The sequence below is a fragment of the Geospiza fortis genome, unplaced genomic scaffold, assembly GCF_000277835.1.
Source record: "Geospiza fortis unplaced genomic scaffold, GeoFor_1.0 scaffold55, whole genome shotgun sequence".
In the NCBI taxonomy this organism is placed as follows: domain Eukaryota; kingdom Metazoa; phylum Chordata; class Aves; order Passeriformes; family Thraupidae; genus Geospiza; species Geospiza fortis.
In genome coordinates, this window is record NW_005054308.1 from 5547212 (window position 1) to 5561514 (window position 14303).

Here is a 14303-nt window from a genome sequence, read left to right on the forward strand (position 1 = left end):
TTATTCAAAGAACACATTATCTGTGCAAGGAGAATTTGCAGCTCCAAGGGTACTGATGTCTGCTTGACCCTTTTCAGTCCTTGGTTTTGTGTTGTGGCTCTCACACTAGTAAGAGCTGTTTTGAGGTCTGAAACTATTTTCAGTTTTGGCTGTACACTGTGCATTAAGCAAACAAGCTTTGGTCATATATAACAGCCCTTGGAAGTTTTTGTCAGCTATTCCTTCTGGAATGATTGTCCTTTTGGCTCAGAGCTGTTTGGGTGCAGTTGCCTGAACTGAGTGGGGGAGGTCTCTGCACATGCATTTGGACCATAGTCCTCAAGGCCAACACTATTGTTGGAAAACTGGCTGCAATTGCATGTTCCTGTAGTGACAAACTGGACATGACCTCAGCTCAAGTCTTTAAAATTACACTTTTGTTGTAGTTATAAAACTACAGTTATAAAGTTTTTAAATCCTCTCTGTCATTAGAAGTAAGTTAAAGAATAATCTAAGTATGGTAGATCTAGTATGCAGTGTAGTCTTGGAAAATTGGATAACGCTGATAAGCTTTTGAGAATGTAAACTCTTTTAGTTGCCTAAACGTGCATTGGAAAGTTGAAAGTTTGTTTCCTAGCATGATCTTAAACCCCTGCAGGCACTGTTAACTCTGCTTGAGTTATGTTTGAAAGTCTGCAGGGCTGCAGTGTGAGGTAGGAATGTAAGGGAAGGAGGGAGGGGATGTTTGGTTTTATACTTGTTTTCAAAAAAAAGTTCAGTCTCAGTTATACCTCTGGTTTTGGGAGGAAAATTTGGAGTGGGATTCAAAGGAGAAAAGATGAGCATGGCACAGGTTGTCGTTGTGAGGGTTTTGGGCAGATAAAACTGAGCAGGGTTCTGGGAATGTTGCCTTCTGTATCAACCTAAAGGTGCAGTGATCTTGTCGTTTTTCTAGGAGGAAAGTCAAATTGAAACCCATTTTACTTGCAAGATATTTTAAGCTACAGCTTGTCAATATCTATTGTGTTTTAGGTGTGACAATGTGCTGAGCACCTTATGAATTAGTTTAGGTGTGATATTTTAATTCTGTAAGGCTCCAGTTAACAGCTACTCTTTCCTTGGTCATCTTGTTAAATTAGAGATTGAAAGAAGGGAATTGAATCAAGTGGCAGTTTCCAGGAGCTTCAACTGCTTATAGGCATCTGCCAGTAGTAGCAATGACTGTTGGCAGTAATTCTACAGTAAAACCTGGGGAAGGGGTTTGATTATTGAAAACACCAGAGCTCTGCATTTGAAAGGACAAAAAATATATTGAACAGGAGATGTGGATTGAGTACTCTGCAAAAATTACTATTTTTGAATAAAATTGAAAATTGTGTTTCAATTTTTGGACTGAATGGAAGCTTGAGTTCCTGCACGGTGTATTGAAAGTCCTTCATAAGCATGAAATAGGTTTTCTTTTTAGGCTTTTACAGCCACATATGTTGTGGTGTCATGTATGTGTCTGCTGTCCTGCTTGTGGGATGTGACAGTGTAAGAGCAAAATTATGACACTTCTGCATGATCTGCAGAACATGTACATGTGGTTCTCCACTGAGTTAATATCTGTTTGATATTAAATACTTAGCTTTATGTTGTGTTCCTTCCCAGCTTTTAGAGCTGTCTCAGGCAGGTGCTGTAAATAACAGGGCTGGAGAGATAAGTTTGCACTTCACCTGTTGCCTTGGATGCTCTGATTTGTACAGAGAAGCATCGTGTGGCTCTGTGTGCAGGGCTGGCTTGACCACTTTGCCTTGTCCTGTTTATTCAGAACATGGAGCTGAAATGGCTGCTGTGTGTGACCCTGCTAGCCCTCGGGATCGTTGCTCTCCAGGCACATGATACGGATGAAGACAATGATGCTGATGATGTAGTTGATATTGAGGATGACTTGGATGATGGTATTGAGGATGTAGAAGAGTCAAAGTCTGAAACAAGCAGTGCTCCTCCAGCTCCAAAGGTTTGACATAGAATTTCTTTTAACAATTGAATTACTGCTTGTGTTTTGGTTAATGGGAGTCTGATCAGAGTTGTCTTTATTTTCTTAACCTCTTGTAATGTTATAAAAGATGTTATCTAGGAGTAGGTCTTGGAATTAAGGTTGGCTGCTTTGTTCCTGTTTCCTGTCCCCCATGTTCTTCCAGAAGACTTAGATCTATCCTTGAAATCTGTGATGTGAGTATCAGGAGTCATTGCTAAAATTTCCAGTTAAGTATATACTTGAGTTTTAGTTGTAGACAGGAGTACAGCAACTTGGCACAAGCAGCAATATTTATGTAATTTCTGTGTTTATGCTTCAAGAATGTCCAGGTGAGCTGTACTTGAATGTAGGAGGGAGTGTGAGCTTTACATGCCTGTATTTTTGTAGAATAAAGAATGTGTCTTGAAAGGTGCATAAATGCCTCCCTTTTCCAATAGGTTACTTACAGGCCCCCTGTCCCAACTGGTGAAGTGTATTTTGTGGAATCTTTTGATAAAGGAACTCTGGATGGGTGAGTATAATGTGAAGGATGATTTGGTACAGCAAATAGTGTAAGATCTTGGTGAAAGGCAATGAAGCCCTCCCTGCAGAACTTGTATTATTCAAAACTGAATCAAAGGGCCCCTGTTCAGTTGGGATTACAGTAATGACTTCTTGAGGCTAGCTGTTCAGATGCTGAGTTAAACCAGTACTTCCTTAAGTTCTAGTAATAAAGGGGAGGTGAGGCCATTACATGTGGCTTTTTTACTTTCCTGAGGTGATGTGAGGATGGTAAGGTGCTACTTCTGGTTTTGTTTTTTTTTTACAGGAGCGAGGTACTTGCTCATGAGGCCATGGTCCTACCTTGGGGTGGGAAGTAGCAAACACAGAAAAGTTTGTGGGCTTGGAAACAGAACTCTTCAGGGGATCAAGATTCTAGGGTGTAGTCATGAGACCGCAAGGGCTACCTTATCTTAAGGGCAGGATTTTTAGTGTGTGTGTGGTGGGGGGAAATACAGTTTCCTAACCATTGGGTGTCTGTCTTCTAGATGGGTCCTTTCCAGAGCCAAGAAAGATGATACAGATGATGAGATTGCCAAATATGATGGTGAGTCCAACTAAGGTTTTGGATGATAAATGTTTCTGATGCTGTTTGTCATGTATGAAGAAGAGGTGCAAGTCTTTCTTTTCTGTTTCTCAGCTAAAATTATGTTCACTGAAGAAAATGAGAGGGATATTTATATACCTGGCCAATAATATAAAATGTAGTTCTAATTTGTGACGGTGTTCACAGGGGTCTTAGGATGAGGGGAGAGATGTAGATCTGATTCCATGTTACAGAAGGCTTGATTTGTTATTTTATGATATGTATTACATTAAGACTATACTAAAAGAATAGAAGAAAAGGTTTCATCAGAAGGCTAGCTAAGCTAAGAATAGAATCAGAAAGAATGATAACAAAGGTTTGTGGCTCAGGCCCTGTGTCCAAGCCAGCTGGGCTGTGATTGGCCATTAATTACAAACAACCACATGAGACCAATCACAGATCCACCTGTTGCATTCCACAGCAGCAGATAGTCATTGTTTACATTTTGTTCCTGAGGCCTCTCAGCTTCTCAGGAGGAAAAAATCCTAAGGAAAGGATTTTTCATGAAAAGATGACTGCGACACTAATTTACACAAAATATCCACTCAGAGATTTTAAAATAAATAAGTCTTTGATCAATTTCCTCCCCAGGTAAGTGGGAAGTCCAAGACATGAAGGAAACGAAGCTTCCAGGAGACAAAGGGCTTGTAATGGTGACCCGAGCCAAGCATCATGCAATTTCCTCCAAACTTTCCAAGCCATTTGTGTTTGATACCAAACCCCTTATTATACAGTAAGTAAAGAGTAATTTGATGTTCTGTTGATTCCAGGGTGACATGATAGCAAGTTGAGGTTAATTCCCTAACTGAGCTTTTTTTGACTGGGGCGTCTAGATGACAGCAGATGTTGTAACATATTATTACTGTTTTGAGTAAGAGTAAAATAGTAACCCAGATTCCCAAAGTGGGGAGTTAGTAACAGCATGGATCCTTCTGAAGGCTGGGAAAGGAAGAAGTCTCTGCAAACTAGTCTTGGTAACCTGTCTTGTGGCTTCAGTTCACTTGATTTAATTGTGGTAACAAGGTCAGGCAACTGACTTTTGTACTGCTAATTGTGGAAGTCCTTGTCCTTTTGAAAGAATGCTGGCCTGTAAGTAGGTCAGGGCACTTCCTTATACAGTAGACTGCCCCCTGTTTCTGAGGAGAAGTGGACAGAGGGGTAAAGATACATTTGTTTCCTCCTTCCTGTGTCTTAGTTCATTTGCCATGGAAGATGAACACCTTACATAGGTCACAACTGTTGTAGAAGAATCTACTTGCATGTGTGTTAGACTAACAAGTCAGGGGAAAAACAGTTCAGTGAGAACAGTTGTGCTGTGCACTATTAGTGATGTTATCAATTTTAAACTGAGTAAATTAATTTGTATTTGCACAAGATAATGAGTTGGTCACTTTGCTTTGCACTGTTTAGTTTTGGCTCGAAATACTAGGCTAAAAATAAAGCCCAGCGGTCATCCACTCCAGCTGCTGGCATTGTGAGAGGATCAAGCATACTTAGCTTATTCCTGACAGAGATAGTTTGCCTTTTTCAGGCTCCTTGGCATCCCTAAATACTGTTGTATGCTTATAACCCTAAAGGGGCTTCTCCTAAAATCCAATTGTCTTTGCTTTGTAGTCTTGCAAATTGAGTTGTCTGTCTACTGTAGTAGTTGTGGGGAAAATAATTGGTTTGCCTCAATCAGTGTTGAAGTGTCATATACTGGAAAGAAGAAAAGTATTTCTTCCTCTCTGCTTCTAGGTCATTATTGTCTAGGCCAGCACTCAATTTCCTTAATCTCTTCTGTTAGGTTAATTCTTCTAAATCTTCAATTTTTAAAATGTTTCCCAGGCTCTTGTGAATATTCTCTTACTCCTTATATCTATATGTATCTATATGATGGTATCTTTAATATTCACTGGATAAATTATTTAAAGCAAACAACAACAAAACAGTGTTACTGTTAATTTGTGCTGACAAAATTGTAATTGTGTATTGCAAAAATAATTTTTCCTCATGTATAACATGTGCTCTCCCCTCTTCTATCCAAAACTAAAATTAGGTATGAAGTAAACTTCCAAAATGGAATAGAGTGTGGTGGGGCCTATGTGAAATTGCTTTCAAAAACCCCTGAGCTGAACCTGGTGAGTAATGCTCCTACTTTTGGGTATTAGCTGGGAAAGAACTTGAAGTTTTTTCACTTTGCTTGTTTTTGAAGAAACCTTTTTAGTGAAGGCGGTGGGGCCTGATTGCCCAAGTACTTTGCACTCAGCATTTTCCCAGTGCTTTCAGTTGGAGAGGATAAGTACTGAAATGTGACGGCCCCTTGAGTGGAAACTGAAGTTCCCTAATAGCTGAGCATTTGTAGACCTTTGCCAAACTCTGCAGTACTTCAGATTTTCCTGGGTTCTAGAATGAAAAAGGAGGTGCTTAAGAGAGTGGCCAGCACCTAAGGCCTAAGGACTGCATTTTGTCCTCTCACTGAAGTGGTTTAGCCTGTTCAGATGAGGCTGAACTGCTGGGTAACCTTGCATAGGCTCTTGTAGCCTATGGATTTTCTTTAGCTATTTTCCTAGACTTTATAAGACGTACCTTTTATGATTTGTTATCCTTCCTTCTTTTTTTCTGCAGTCTCATTGGAGTTGTATTATTAATACAATTTCCAAACTAGTTAAAAAACTCCAAAACAACCACAAACACCCAGAACACAGCTTGGCTGCCTAATAAGTTTCATATGTGCATTGAATTTTCAGATAACATTAGCAAGAACAAATAGACTTGCAGAGTTCAGTGATGATTCTATCCAGTTAGAGCTTAGATTGAGGCATACCCCAGTTCATAAGTGTAGACTAAAATGCAGCTTGGCTTCACTTTTAGTGCTGCTTATCACTTTGTGTGAAAGGAACTCAGTGGCCTTGCTAGGCTTTCATTATTGCCAGTAGCTGGATACTTCTAATTGATAGCTTTTAAAATACTTTGTTGTAATGTAGAGATATACTTAAGCATTGTGGGTGTCACACTAATATTTTAGATAACACCTGAGTAGCTGGTGTTTTCCATGTGGAAAGTGGAGCCCAAAGGTGCAAGATTAAATAGCTGGGATAATTCTTAGCACATTATTTTCTCTGGAGGCTTATATGAAGAACATACGCTTTAGTGCGGAGACTTCATGGATTTAATATTCAAGTTGCAGAATAGGTCTTAATGAACTGGGAGTTCTTATGCCAGACAATGACTGAAGTTGTATTTCAAGATAATGGAGTGAGGTATTGTGTTGTTTTATAGGATCAGTTCCATGACAAAACTCCATATACAATAATGTTTGGCCCTGACAAATGTGGAGAGGACTATAAATTGCACTTCATCTTCCGGCACAAAAACCCAAAGACCGGCAAATATGAGGAAAAGCACGCAAAGCGCCCAGATGCAGATCTGAAGACCTATTTTACTGATAAGAAGACTCATCTTTATACTCTAGGTATGGTGACTGCTAACTATGCATATTAATAATTACTACATCTTCTTCACCAGAAGCTCAGAGTGAGCCAGATGAACAGGTGAATATTTGTGCCAATGCACCATACAACTAAAAACTACTTGAAAGCTTCAAATGCAAAACCTGATTGTCTGTGCAAAGGTTTATTTCATCTTTCCAGGAAGTCTTGATTCATGTAAGAAAGGTCATGCAACTTGAACTTAATACTTAAAGGAGAACTGAATTTCAGGGCAGTTGTAAGTAACTTGAACTAAGTATATTTGAAATAATTATCAGCGTGCATACACTGCCTGAATGCTGCCTCTGGGTAACATGGGGTATGCTAAGCTTTAGATGCAGAGGCATTACAGTTTGTTTTAGTTTTGTTTGTATTTTTTTCTGCGTCCATGTACCAGATAAACTCAGGAGTTCTTGAAATAGTGTCTAGTATATTAGCTATGATCAAAATCTTGCAGGAAGTACTTAGGAGTGTCTGTCTTTTCCTACTACAGAGACAGCAATAAATAAAGAAGTGAGATTAAAATCCTGTAAGTCGGTAGTAGGAAGTCTTAGTCTGGAGTAGAATGTGAGTATATACATTCTTGCTACTAAAGCAATACTTCCTGTGCCAAAGTCAACTTGTTGTGGTAACTGCTAAATCACTTTACAAACCTCCATGCTTTTAACACACGTAGGACTTCTGCCAGGAGTCTGCCTTCTCACAGGGTGAGATGTGGTGCATCATCAGTAGTTGCACTTTGGTGTAAGGAGAAAGGTTCTTAGCAGTTCTTTAAAGCGGTTGATGGGTAGGTGGTAGCTTGGGTTGTACAGTGGGGATGAGTGATGCTCTATGACTCATGCTTTGTATAGTACATGCAATGACTACATCAACTTTTTTTCCTTACAGTCTTGAATCCTGACAATAGTTTTGAGATACTGGTCGATCAAACAGTTGTCAACAGTGGGAATTTGCTGAATGATATGTCACCTCCTGTGAATCCACCCCGAGAGATTGAGGACCCAAATGACCAGAAGCCTGAAGACTGGGATGAGAGACCAAAAATCCCAGACCCAGATGCTGTTAAACCAGATGACTGGTAAGGTGTTGGAAGGGTGGAATTGAGGGAATCCTTAGCCCCCATAATTTTGTCCTGATCAAAATTAGTAGTAGTACTTTGCAGTTGGCACCTTGATATGCCGTGAGACACATGTGTTAGGATTGCAAGGCAATTCCTTTCTGAAATCATGGAGTGACCCTGACAGAAGGGAAGGTGGCTGGCTGTCTAGAGCAGTGGGCTGGTTCAGAGTCTGTAGAATCACGCCTTGGGCTTAAGAATTTAGGTGTTGTCTATATTAACACATAATGCTCTGCCCTCAAGGGATGAGGATGCTCCTGCAAAGATCGCGGATGAAAATGCTGTGAAACCAGAGGGCTGGCTGGATGATGAGCCAGAATATGTAGCAGACCCTGATGCTGAGAAACCTGAAGATTGGTAAGTGTGCTACCTCTTGCAAATGGCAGCAGTTATTTCATGACTTCGGTACTGACATTTGTAGTTCATTGTTGCTTGCTGACAAAGTTGCTGTTCAGGCAACTATTTTTCTCCAAAAGTAGAAGGCAGTGGTCTGAGGACTCATGTTCAGCATTCATCTCCACATTTTTCAACTCTTCTGTGACTGTAAGCAGAACAGGGCAGGGATGTTTACCTTGAAGTAGAACCTACTTGGAAGGGGCAGTGGGGGGGAGGCTGTGCTCAGGGACTGGCTTTTGTTGATCTTGTGTGCTTCACAGTCAGTCTTTGAAATCCTTGTTCCTTCTGCAGTGTATTTATCTACAGACTTATGCTATACAAAGTTTCAGTGTCTTCATTTAGCGGTAGGAATTTAGATTTTCCCAGAAATTGGACATTGTCTGAGCCATATTCTGTATGAAGGCAAGGGGTGGACTTCAAACTGAGTTTGCCTTTTCAGGGATGAAGATATGGATGGTGAATGGGAGGCGCCTCAGATTGCAAATCCTAAATGTGAGACAGCTCCTGGCTGTGGTACCTGGCAGCGCCCAATGATTGACAATCCAAACTACAAAGGCAAATGGAAGCCTCCTATGATTGATAACGTGAACTATCAGGTTTGTGTTTTCATTGCTTAAGCTGGTGGCCAATAAAGTATCTCTCTCACAAAAAGCAGAATGATTTAGATTCAGCAGATGTAATTAGAAATTCAAGTGCAGTCATTATTATGCTATGTTTCAAGTGGACAGATTCCAAGTGCTTTCTTACCAGGCATCACTTCATTGTATTGATTCCCAAAGACTGATTAGTTACACCTGTAGATGTTGTAATTAAGTGCAATGGATTGTTATATCTCTCCATTCATAATGGGCTGAAAACTAAAATTTGTCTTCTAGTAGATGAGCCTGAATGTCTTTTGTCTTTTCTAGGGTATATGGAAACCTAGAAAGATCCCAAACCCAGACTTTTTTGAAGACTTGGAACCTTTCAAGATGACTCCTGTCAGTGCTGTGGGGCTTGAGTTATGGTCCATGACATCTGATATCTTTTTTGACAACTTTATTATCTGTACTGATAGAGCTGTGGCTGATGATTGGGCCAGTGATGGATGGGGACTGAAAAAAGCAGCTGATGGTGCTGCAGAGGTGAGAGATGAAGGTTTAATTGTGTGCTGTGGAGTGGAACAGTAGAAGCGCCTCTGCTGTTCTCTCTCTCAGCCTTTGTCAATATATACCTGTATGTGCTAAGGCTGAGGGTTTTGCTAAACCAGGTGGGAGCCTCAATTCATAATTACAGTGTGTTAATGGTTGCTATAAGTAACTAAGAGTACTCACTGCTCTCTTCTGAGATTTTGCTCTGATATTTGGACTGTTTAGCCTAATTCTTAATTTGTAAGCTATGGGAAAAGTACTTGTGCAGGTTACCTTGATTTTTTTTTTTAGGTCTGAAATAACAATGTTTAAAGTTGCAAAAAGCCTATTTGAAAATGTTGTAGCTTAAACTTAGGTGGTAGCTTGCTGTATGAGGTGGAATTTGACAGTTCTTTTGGTCTTACAGCCTGGTGTTGTGGGCCAGATGATGGCAGCTGCTGAAGAGCGTCCCTGGCTTTGGGTAGTCTACATCCTCACTGTGGCTTTGCCAGTGTTCCTCGTTGTCCTTTTCTGCTGTTCTGGAAAGGTAAATGCATTTCCTTTGATAATTAGCCTCATGTTTGAAAGGATGTTCAGTAAAATGTGCCTGAATGTCACAAATAATTGCCTGGGTTTGTCATTGCCTTTCAGAAACAGCCAAGTGCTGCAGAATACAAGAAGACTGATGCTCCTCAGCCTGATGTGGTGGATGACGAGAAAGAAGAAGAAAAAGATAAAGGAGAAAAAGAAGAGGAGGAGGAAGAGGAGGACGCAAATGAGGAAAAGCTTGGTAGGTAAACTAAGTAATCTTGAATGATGTTCTCCCTGATAGACTAAACCAACAGGATTGGCAGATATAGAATAAAGCCAATGGTGAACTGAAGATAAGTCAGGAAGGACAATGTTTTTGGTTGTTTTTCGGTGGGGTTTTTTGTGTTTTGGGTTTTTTTTTAATTTTTAATATTTTTTCCCCATTTTCCCTTGAAGAGAAGCAGAAAAGTGATGCTGATCTAGGAAGTGCTAGTCAAGAGGAAGAAGAAGAGGAGGAGGAGGAAGACAGGAAACCTGCATCAGAGGTAAGAGTGCCTAATCTTTGAAGGAAGCTTATGCATTTTCTTTCCTAGGTTGTGTAGAACAGGCCTTACTACAGTGTTAAAAGTTAACCTGGCTCATGTGACCCTCCCTCCCAGTTCTTTAGACACTTTAGAAAACTTAATCTCCCTGAAGAATAGAAATTGCTGTGGCTGACTTGAGCAGGCTTGGGCACCCTGCTAAAGGCACTGCTGTAGACCTGCCTTGAGGGGAGTGGGACTGTTGGAAGGCAGTTTCTTGAGGCAGAAGGCTTACTCAGCTTCAGTTGCAGTCAGGATATGACCTTAAGTGCTCTACACTGACACAATGATTCAAAAATGAGTGGAGTGTTGCTTGAAGTGAAAGGATTCTCCCAGCAACAGAAGCTGTTGAGCACTCCCAACAAATGGTGTACATCCACTGTGAAAACAAAGAATTTGCCTGTTTGCCACGAAGTACTTTAAGCAGTAGGTCCTTTCAAAAACTGAATTCTAATGTAAAAGTGAAAGTGGATTATTTTTCATAGATTTTCTCAAAATAGTTATGAAGGGTATATTTAGGTTTTATTTTATTGATCTTTACACAAATTGCTTTCTTGCAGGAGGAGGAAACTGTGAATAGATCACCCAGAAACAGAAAGCCAAGGAAAGATTGAAAAAAGTCATAAGAACTTGATCTGTGATTTCTTTTTTTTTTGTTGTTGTTTTCAAACATGGTTCTGGGAGAGGACCTTGGACACCTTACATTGAAACTTGGACAAACCTCAAGATTTCACCATCCACAGGTTCCAGTCACACGATCCAATGTAATGGAGTGTCTAGCAGTAAAATATTTGCAATCATCTGTTTTAAAGAGCATCATTCCTGTAGAAAGAAAGCATTTAATATAATGGGCTGTGGATTTTGGAATGTAACATAACTAACCTTTTCATTTTTGGTTTTAAATATTCTTTTCTGTTCTTAAGTAGATTGGTAGAATTTTTCCAGTCTCAAACCTTGGCTTAATTTAATATATTAATTAGTGAAATATAACAATGAATCTTGAAAGTGCTAGGTGATAAAAATGCAGTTTTATAACTAGTTTTTTTTACAAATATGTAAATTCCTAAATGCACCGATGTCTTTATACCCCGAAAATTTGGTAATTGTTCGAAGAAAAGTTGTCAATGCATTTGACAACACCCCTGCCCTCAAAAGAAAAGACAGCTGGGAGGAGATGTATGAGGAAACCAGTAGTGAAACTCTCTAATCAATCAACTTCATTCTTTTGGGGGGAGGGGAAAGAGGAAGAAGGGGTGGAAGGAAGGGGTTAGGCAGTCTATAAAATATATGCATACTGTGCATGGCTAAAGCCCTGCGAAATGTTGACAAACAATCTAGGATTTGGAGTGGGTCATCTTAATGTGGCATTTAATCCTGCAGAGCTTGCAGACAACCAAGTTTATTTGTTCTTGAACTCTTTTTGTAAAGCTGAGGGTTGCTGGGGAGGTGTGGTTAGGCTACTTCCCCCTTTGCCCTCTGTTCAGCCACCGGTGTTTTCCTCTCTGTGACGACACAGCTCTTCCTGAGAGCAGCTTTTCCTCAGCTGCTGAAGCACTTCATGTTCAGCTCATTGTCAAACTCGATTTCATAGCTAGGCCTGCTCCTTTCCAGGGTCCAAACACTGAATAAGACAGTGTCCCATATCCTCTCACTGTTGTCACTGTATGTCTGCTGTAGAAATGAGGGAGGTAGGCAGGTAGACAAGTTGAAGTGAGTATTTGTAAAGAAAAAAAACCACAACCAAGATGTCAGTATTGTAGGTGGGGAAGGAGCATGTGGAATCTCTTAACTGGTATGTGAAATTGTTTTAAGTCCTTTTATCTGCTCTTCATGTAACAAGTGCATTCTAAATTATATTGTGAATGTTAGGAAATTCCAATTCCAGCTGAATAAATTTTTTTAAAGTGTTGAGTCTACCATACTACACTGTTTCAAACACCTTTTTTTTGTGGAATGCAGGTGAGCACTACAAGAGCATTACCTCTGAGGGTGAGATGGATGTAATTCATTACACTGTACCAAATATGTTTGCATTTGGATGTCTATGTAGATAAACTTTTGCCTTTGTTTAGAATGAAATTAAATGTCATGAAATTATTCTTCTTGCACTGAACTTAAACACTCCAGTGTTGTTTGGTCATATGATAGGTATAGTATGTGGAATAGTTCCCAGGGGTTGTGGGGGGAAGAGTGTTCCAATTACCTTGCAAACAATCTAACCAATTACTAAAAGACTCTTGTTTTGGGTTTGTTTTGGTTTTTTTTTTTTTTTTTTGTAAAACACCTTTTGCTGCCTGTCCTTATGTTGTATCCCTTGGTTGTTGTGTTTGAAATATTAGTGATCACAAATGCATAGCAGGATTTCTTGATCTCTCTGCAGTGTACAAATAAACTATTGTAAGCAAGATACTGGAAGTAATTTCAGACTTCTGTTGGGAGCTATTGCATGTTTAGAATGCCTTTGCCTGTTGAACACCTGGTCAATACTGCTCCTTATTGCAAAAATAGCTTATACTCTGACATGGAAGATGTCATAGCTTAAGCCTTGCTACTAGCTTGTTCTCAGGACTGTATTTTTATCAAGGAGCAGCTGCTATTTATGACTCTCAGTCCTTTGAGATGAAGTATATGTAAATGGTTTCAATTCAGCTAATGTTTTGAGCACAACATAAAAATCTAATTAATCTAATGGTTTTTTATCTTAATATGCAAATTGCCTTAAACTCCCAAACAACCCCTGTGCATACATGTTCTTTCAAAGCATCAAAAGTGAACTTGAGATCTGCTATCAGCTTTTAAATAGCATTATATTAACGCTAATTGTAAATCTACATTTGCTTCTGCTAATTCTCCTGAAAAAGTCCTGTCTGCATGTTATGGCTTTTTTTGATACCATAGTGTATGCTTTAAATAATCACTACAATAAATGAAGACTTTCCAAAATGGATAGACAAGTTACTTTTTATCCTGCTTTCTGGCTTGGGTGCCTCAGTTTCACCTTAGAATTGCTCTTATTTTTAAAGTCTTGAGGGAAAAATACAGCTACCTGCTTATCCTCAGTGCATAAAGCATAGCTGTGTTTTTTAGAGTAGTGAAACTCCACCTGGCTGTGACCTGTGAACTGTGTTTGGAACTGTTACAGATCCTGGAAGGTGTATTTGGGCCTTTTGTGTCTGTGCAGCCAAGGATGGCAGCTCTTGACAAGGATGCTGAGTTTGAGGTGCTGTATCTGACAAGGGGGGAGTGTTGGGCTGAAATGGTGAATCAAAACAAAACCCATGGGCTCTGACACACAGGGCAGAAGTGCAGAGAGCAGCTTTTCTCCTAGAGCCAGTGGTTGGTAGGGGCAGTTGATCGGGTGCATCTAACCCACTAACCCCTTCCAGCAGCGTCCCTGATGTGATCTCCCCTCGCTGGCTCTGCTCAGTACTCAATTGTCACAGCTTGAGGCTGTGACCTCTCTACTGTGCTATGAATGTCTGGTTTTGAGACTGGCTCCTGTGCCTGAGGAGGGTTTCTTGCGAGTAATGAATACTTGTACACGTCCATGATTTTTTCTCGCCCCTTCCTTATTCCTCCCTCACAAACTCAGCTCTGCCACTGAGGCTGTGGGTACAGACATGGGGCTTGTGACTGCTCTGCTCGACCCAAACTGATGGTTAATACCCCTTTTGCCTCATGGTTTGTGAAGGGTTTTTGGTTGATTGGGTTTTTGTTTTGGTTTCTTTTTTTTTTTTTTTTTTAGTGTTGCTGGACACAACTACTGTGATTTCATGTCCATTTCAAACAGGTACTTGTAGAAGCAACTTGAAAAAAAAATGTAAAAACTAATCAATAAAGAAACTTAAATCTGGTTGGCCTTCTTTGTATAATTAGCAAAGCTGGATCAGTCGTCAGCAGGGTGAGGGTGCGGTGACCCGTGTCTCTCGAGGTTTTTTGTCACTGCGGGGCCGAGCGCGATCCGCAGCGGTGCC

General features: G+C 40.1%; 2 protein-coding genes across 2 annotated transcripts in view; both read left to right on the forward strand.

Moving 5' to 3' along the window:
* Positions 1–1788: 1788 nt before the first annotated feature.
* On the forward strand, positions 1789–13276 carry CANX (calnexin). The gene is made up of 14 exons (XM_005418723.2): positions 1789–1978; positions 2437–2510; positions 3028–3086; positions 3717–3858; positions 5164–5245; positions 6387–6579; positions 7484–7673; positions 7956–8069; positions 8548–8704; positions 9017–9232; positions 9645–9764; positions 9869–10007; positions 10205–10293; positions 10890–13276. The coding sequence occupies exons 1-14, from the start codon at positions 1793–1795 to the stop codon at positions 10941–10943; spliced, it is 1815 nt and encodes a 604-aa protein (XP_005418780.1). The 5' UTR covers positions 1789–1792; the 3' UTR covers positions 10944–13276.
* Positions 11405–14303, forward strand: part of MAML1 (mastermind like transcriptional coactivator 1) — a 25506-nt gene continuing 22607 nt past the window's right edge. Inside the window, exon 1 of the mRNA XM_014312150.2 lies at positions 11405–11428. Coding sequence (XP_014167625.1) covers positions 11405–11428 — 24 coding nt within the window. The remainder of the gene's footprint in view (positions 11429–14303) is intronic.

Excerpts from the sequence above, each read along its gene's own strand:
- CANX (XM_005418723.2), top strand. The coding sequence starts at position 1,793 with ATGGAGCTGAAATGGCTGCTGTGTGTGACCCTGCTAGCCCTCGGGATC. Across the intron at positions 6,580-7,483 it reads GACTCATCTTTATACTCTAG|TCTTGAATCCTGACAATAGT; the intron begins GTATGGTGACTG and ends TTTTCCTTACAG. Across the intron at positions 8,705-9,016 it reads TTGATAACGTGAACTATCAG|GGTATATGGAAACCTAGAAA; the intron begins GTTTGTGTTTTC and ends TGTCTTTTCTAG.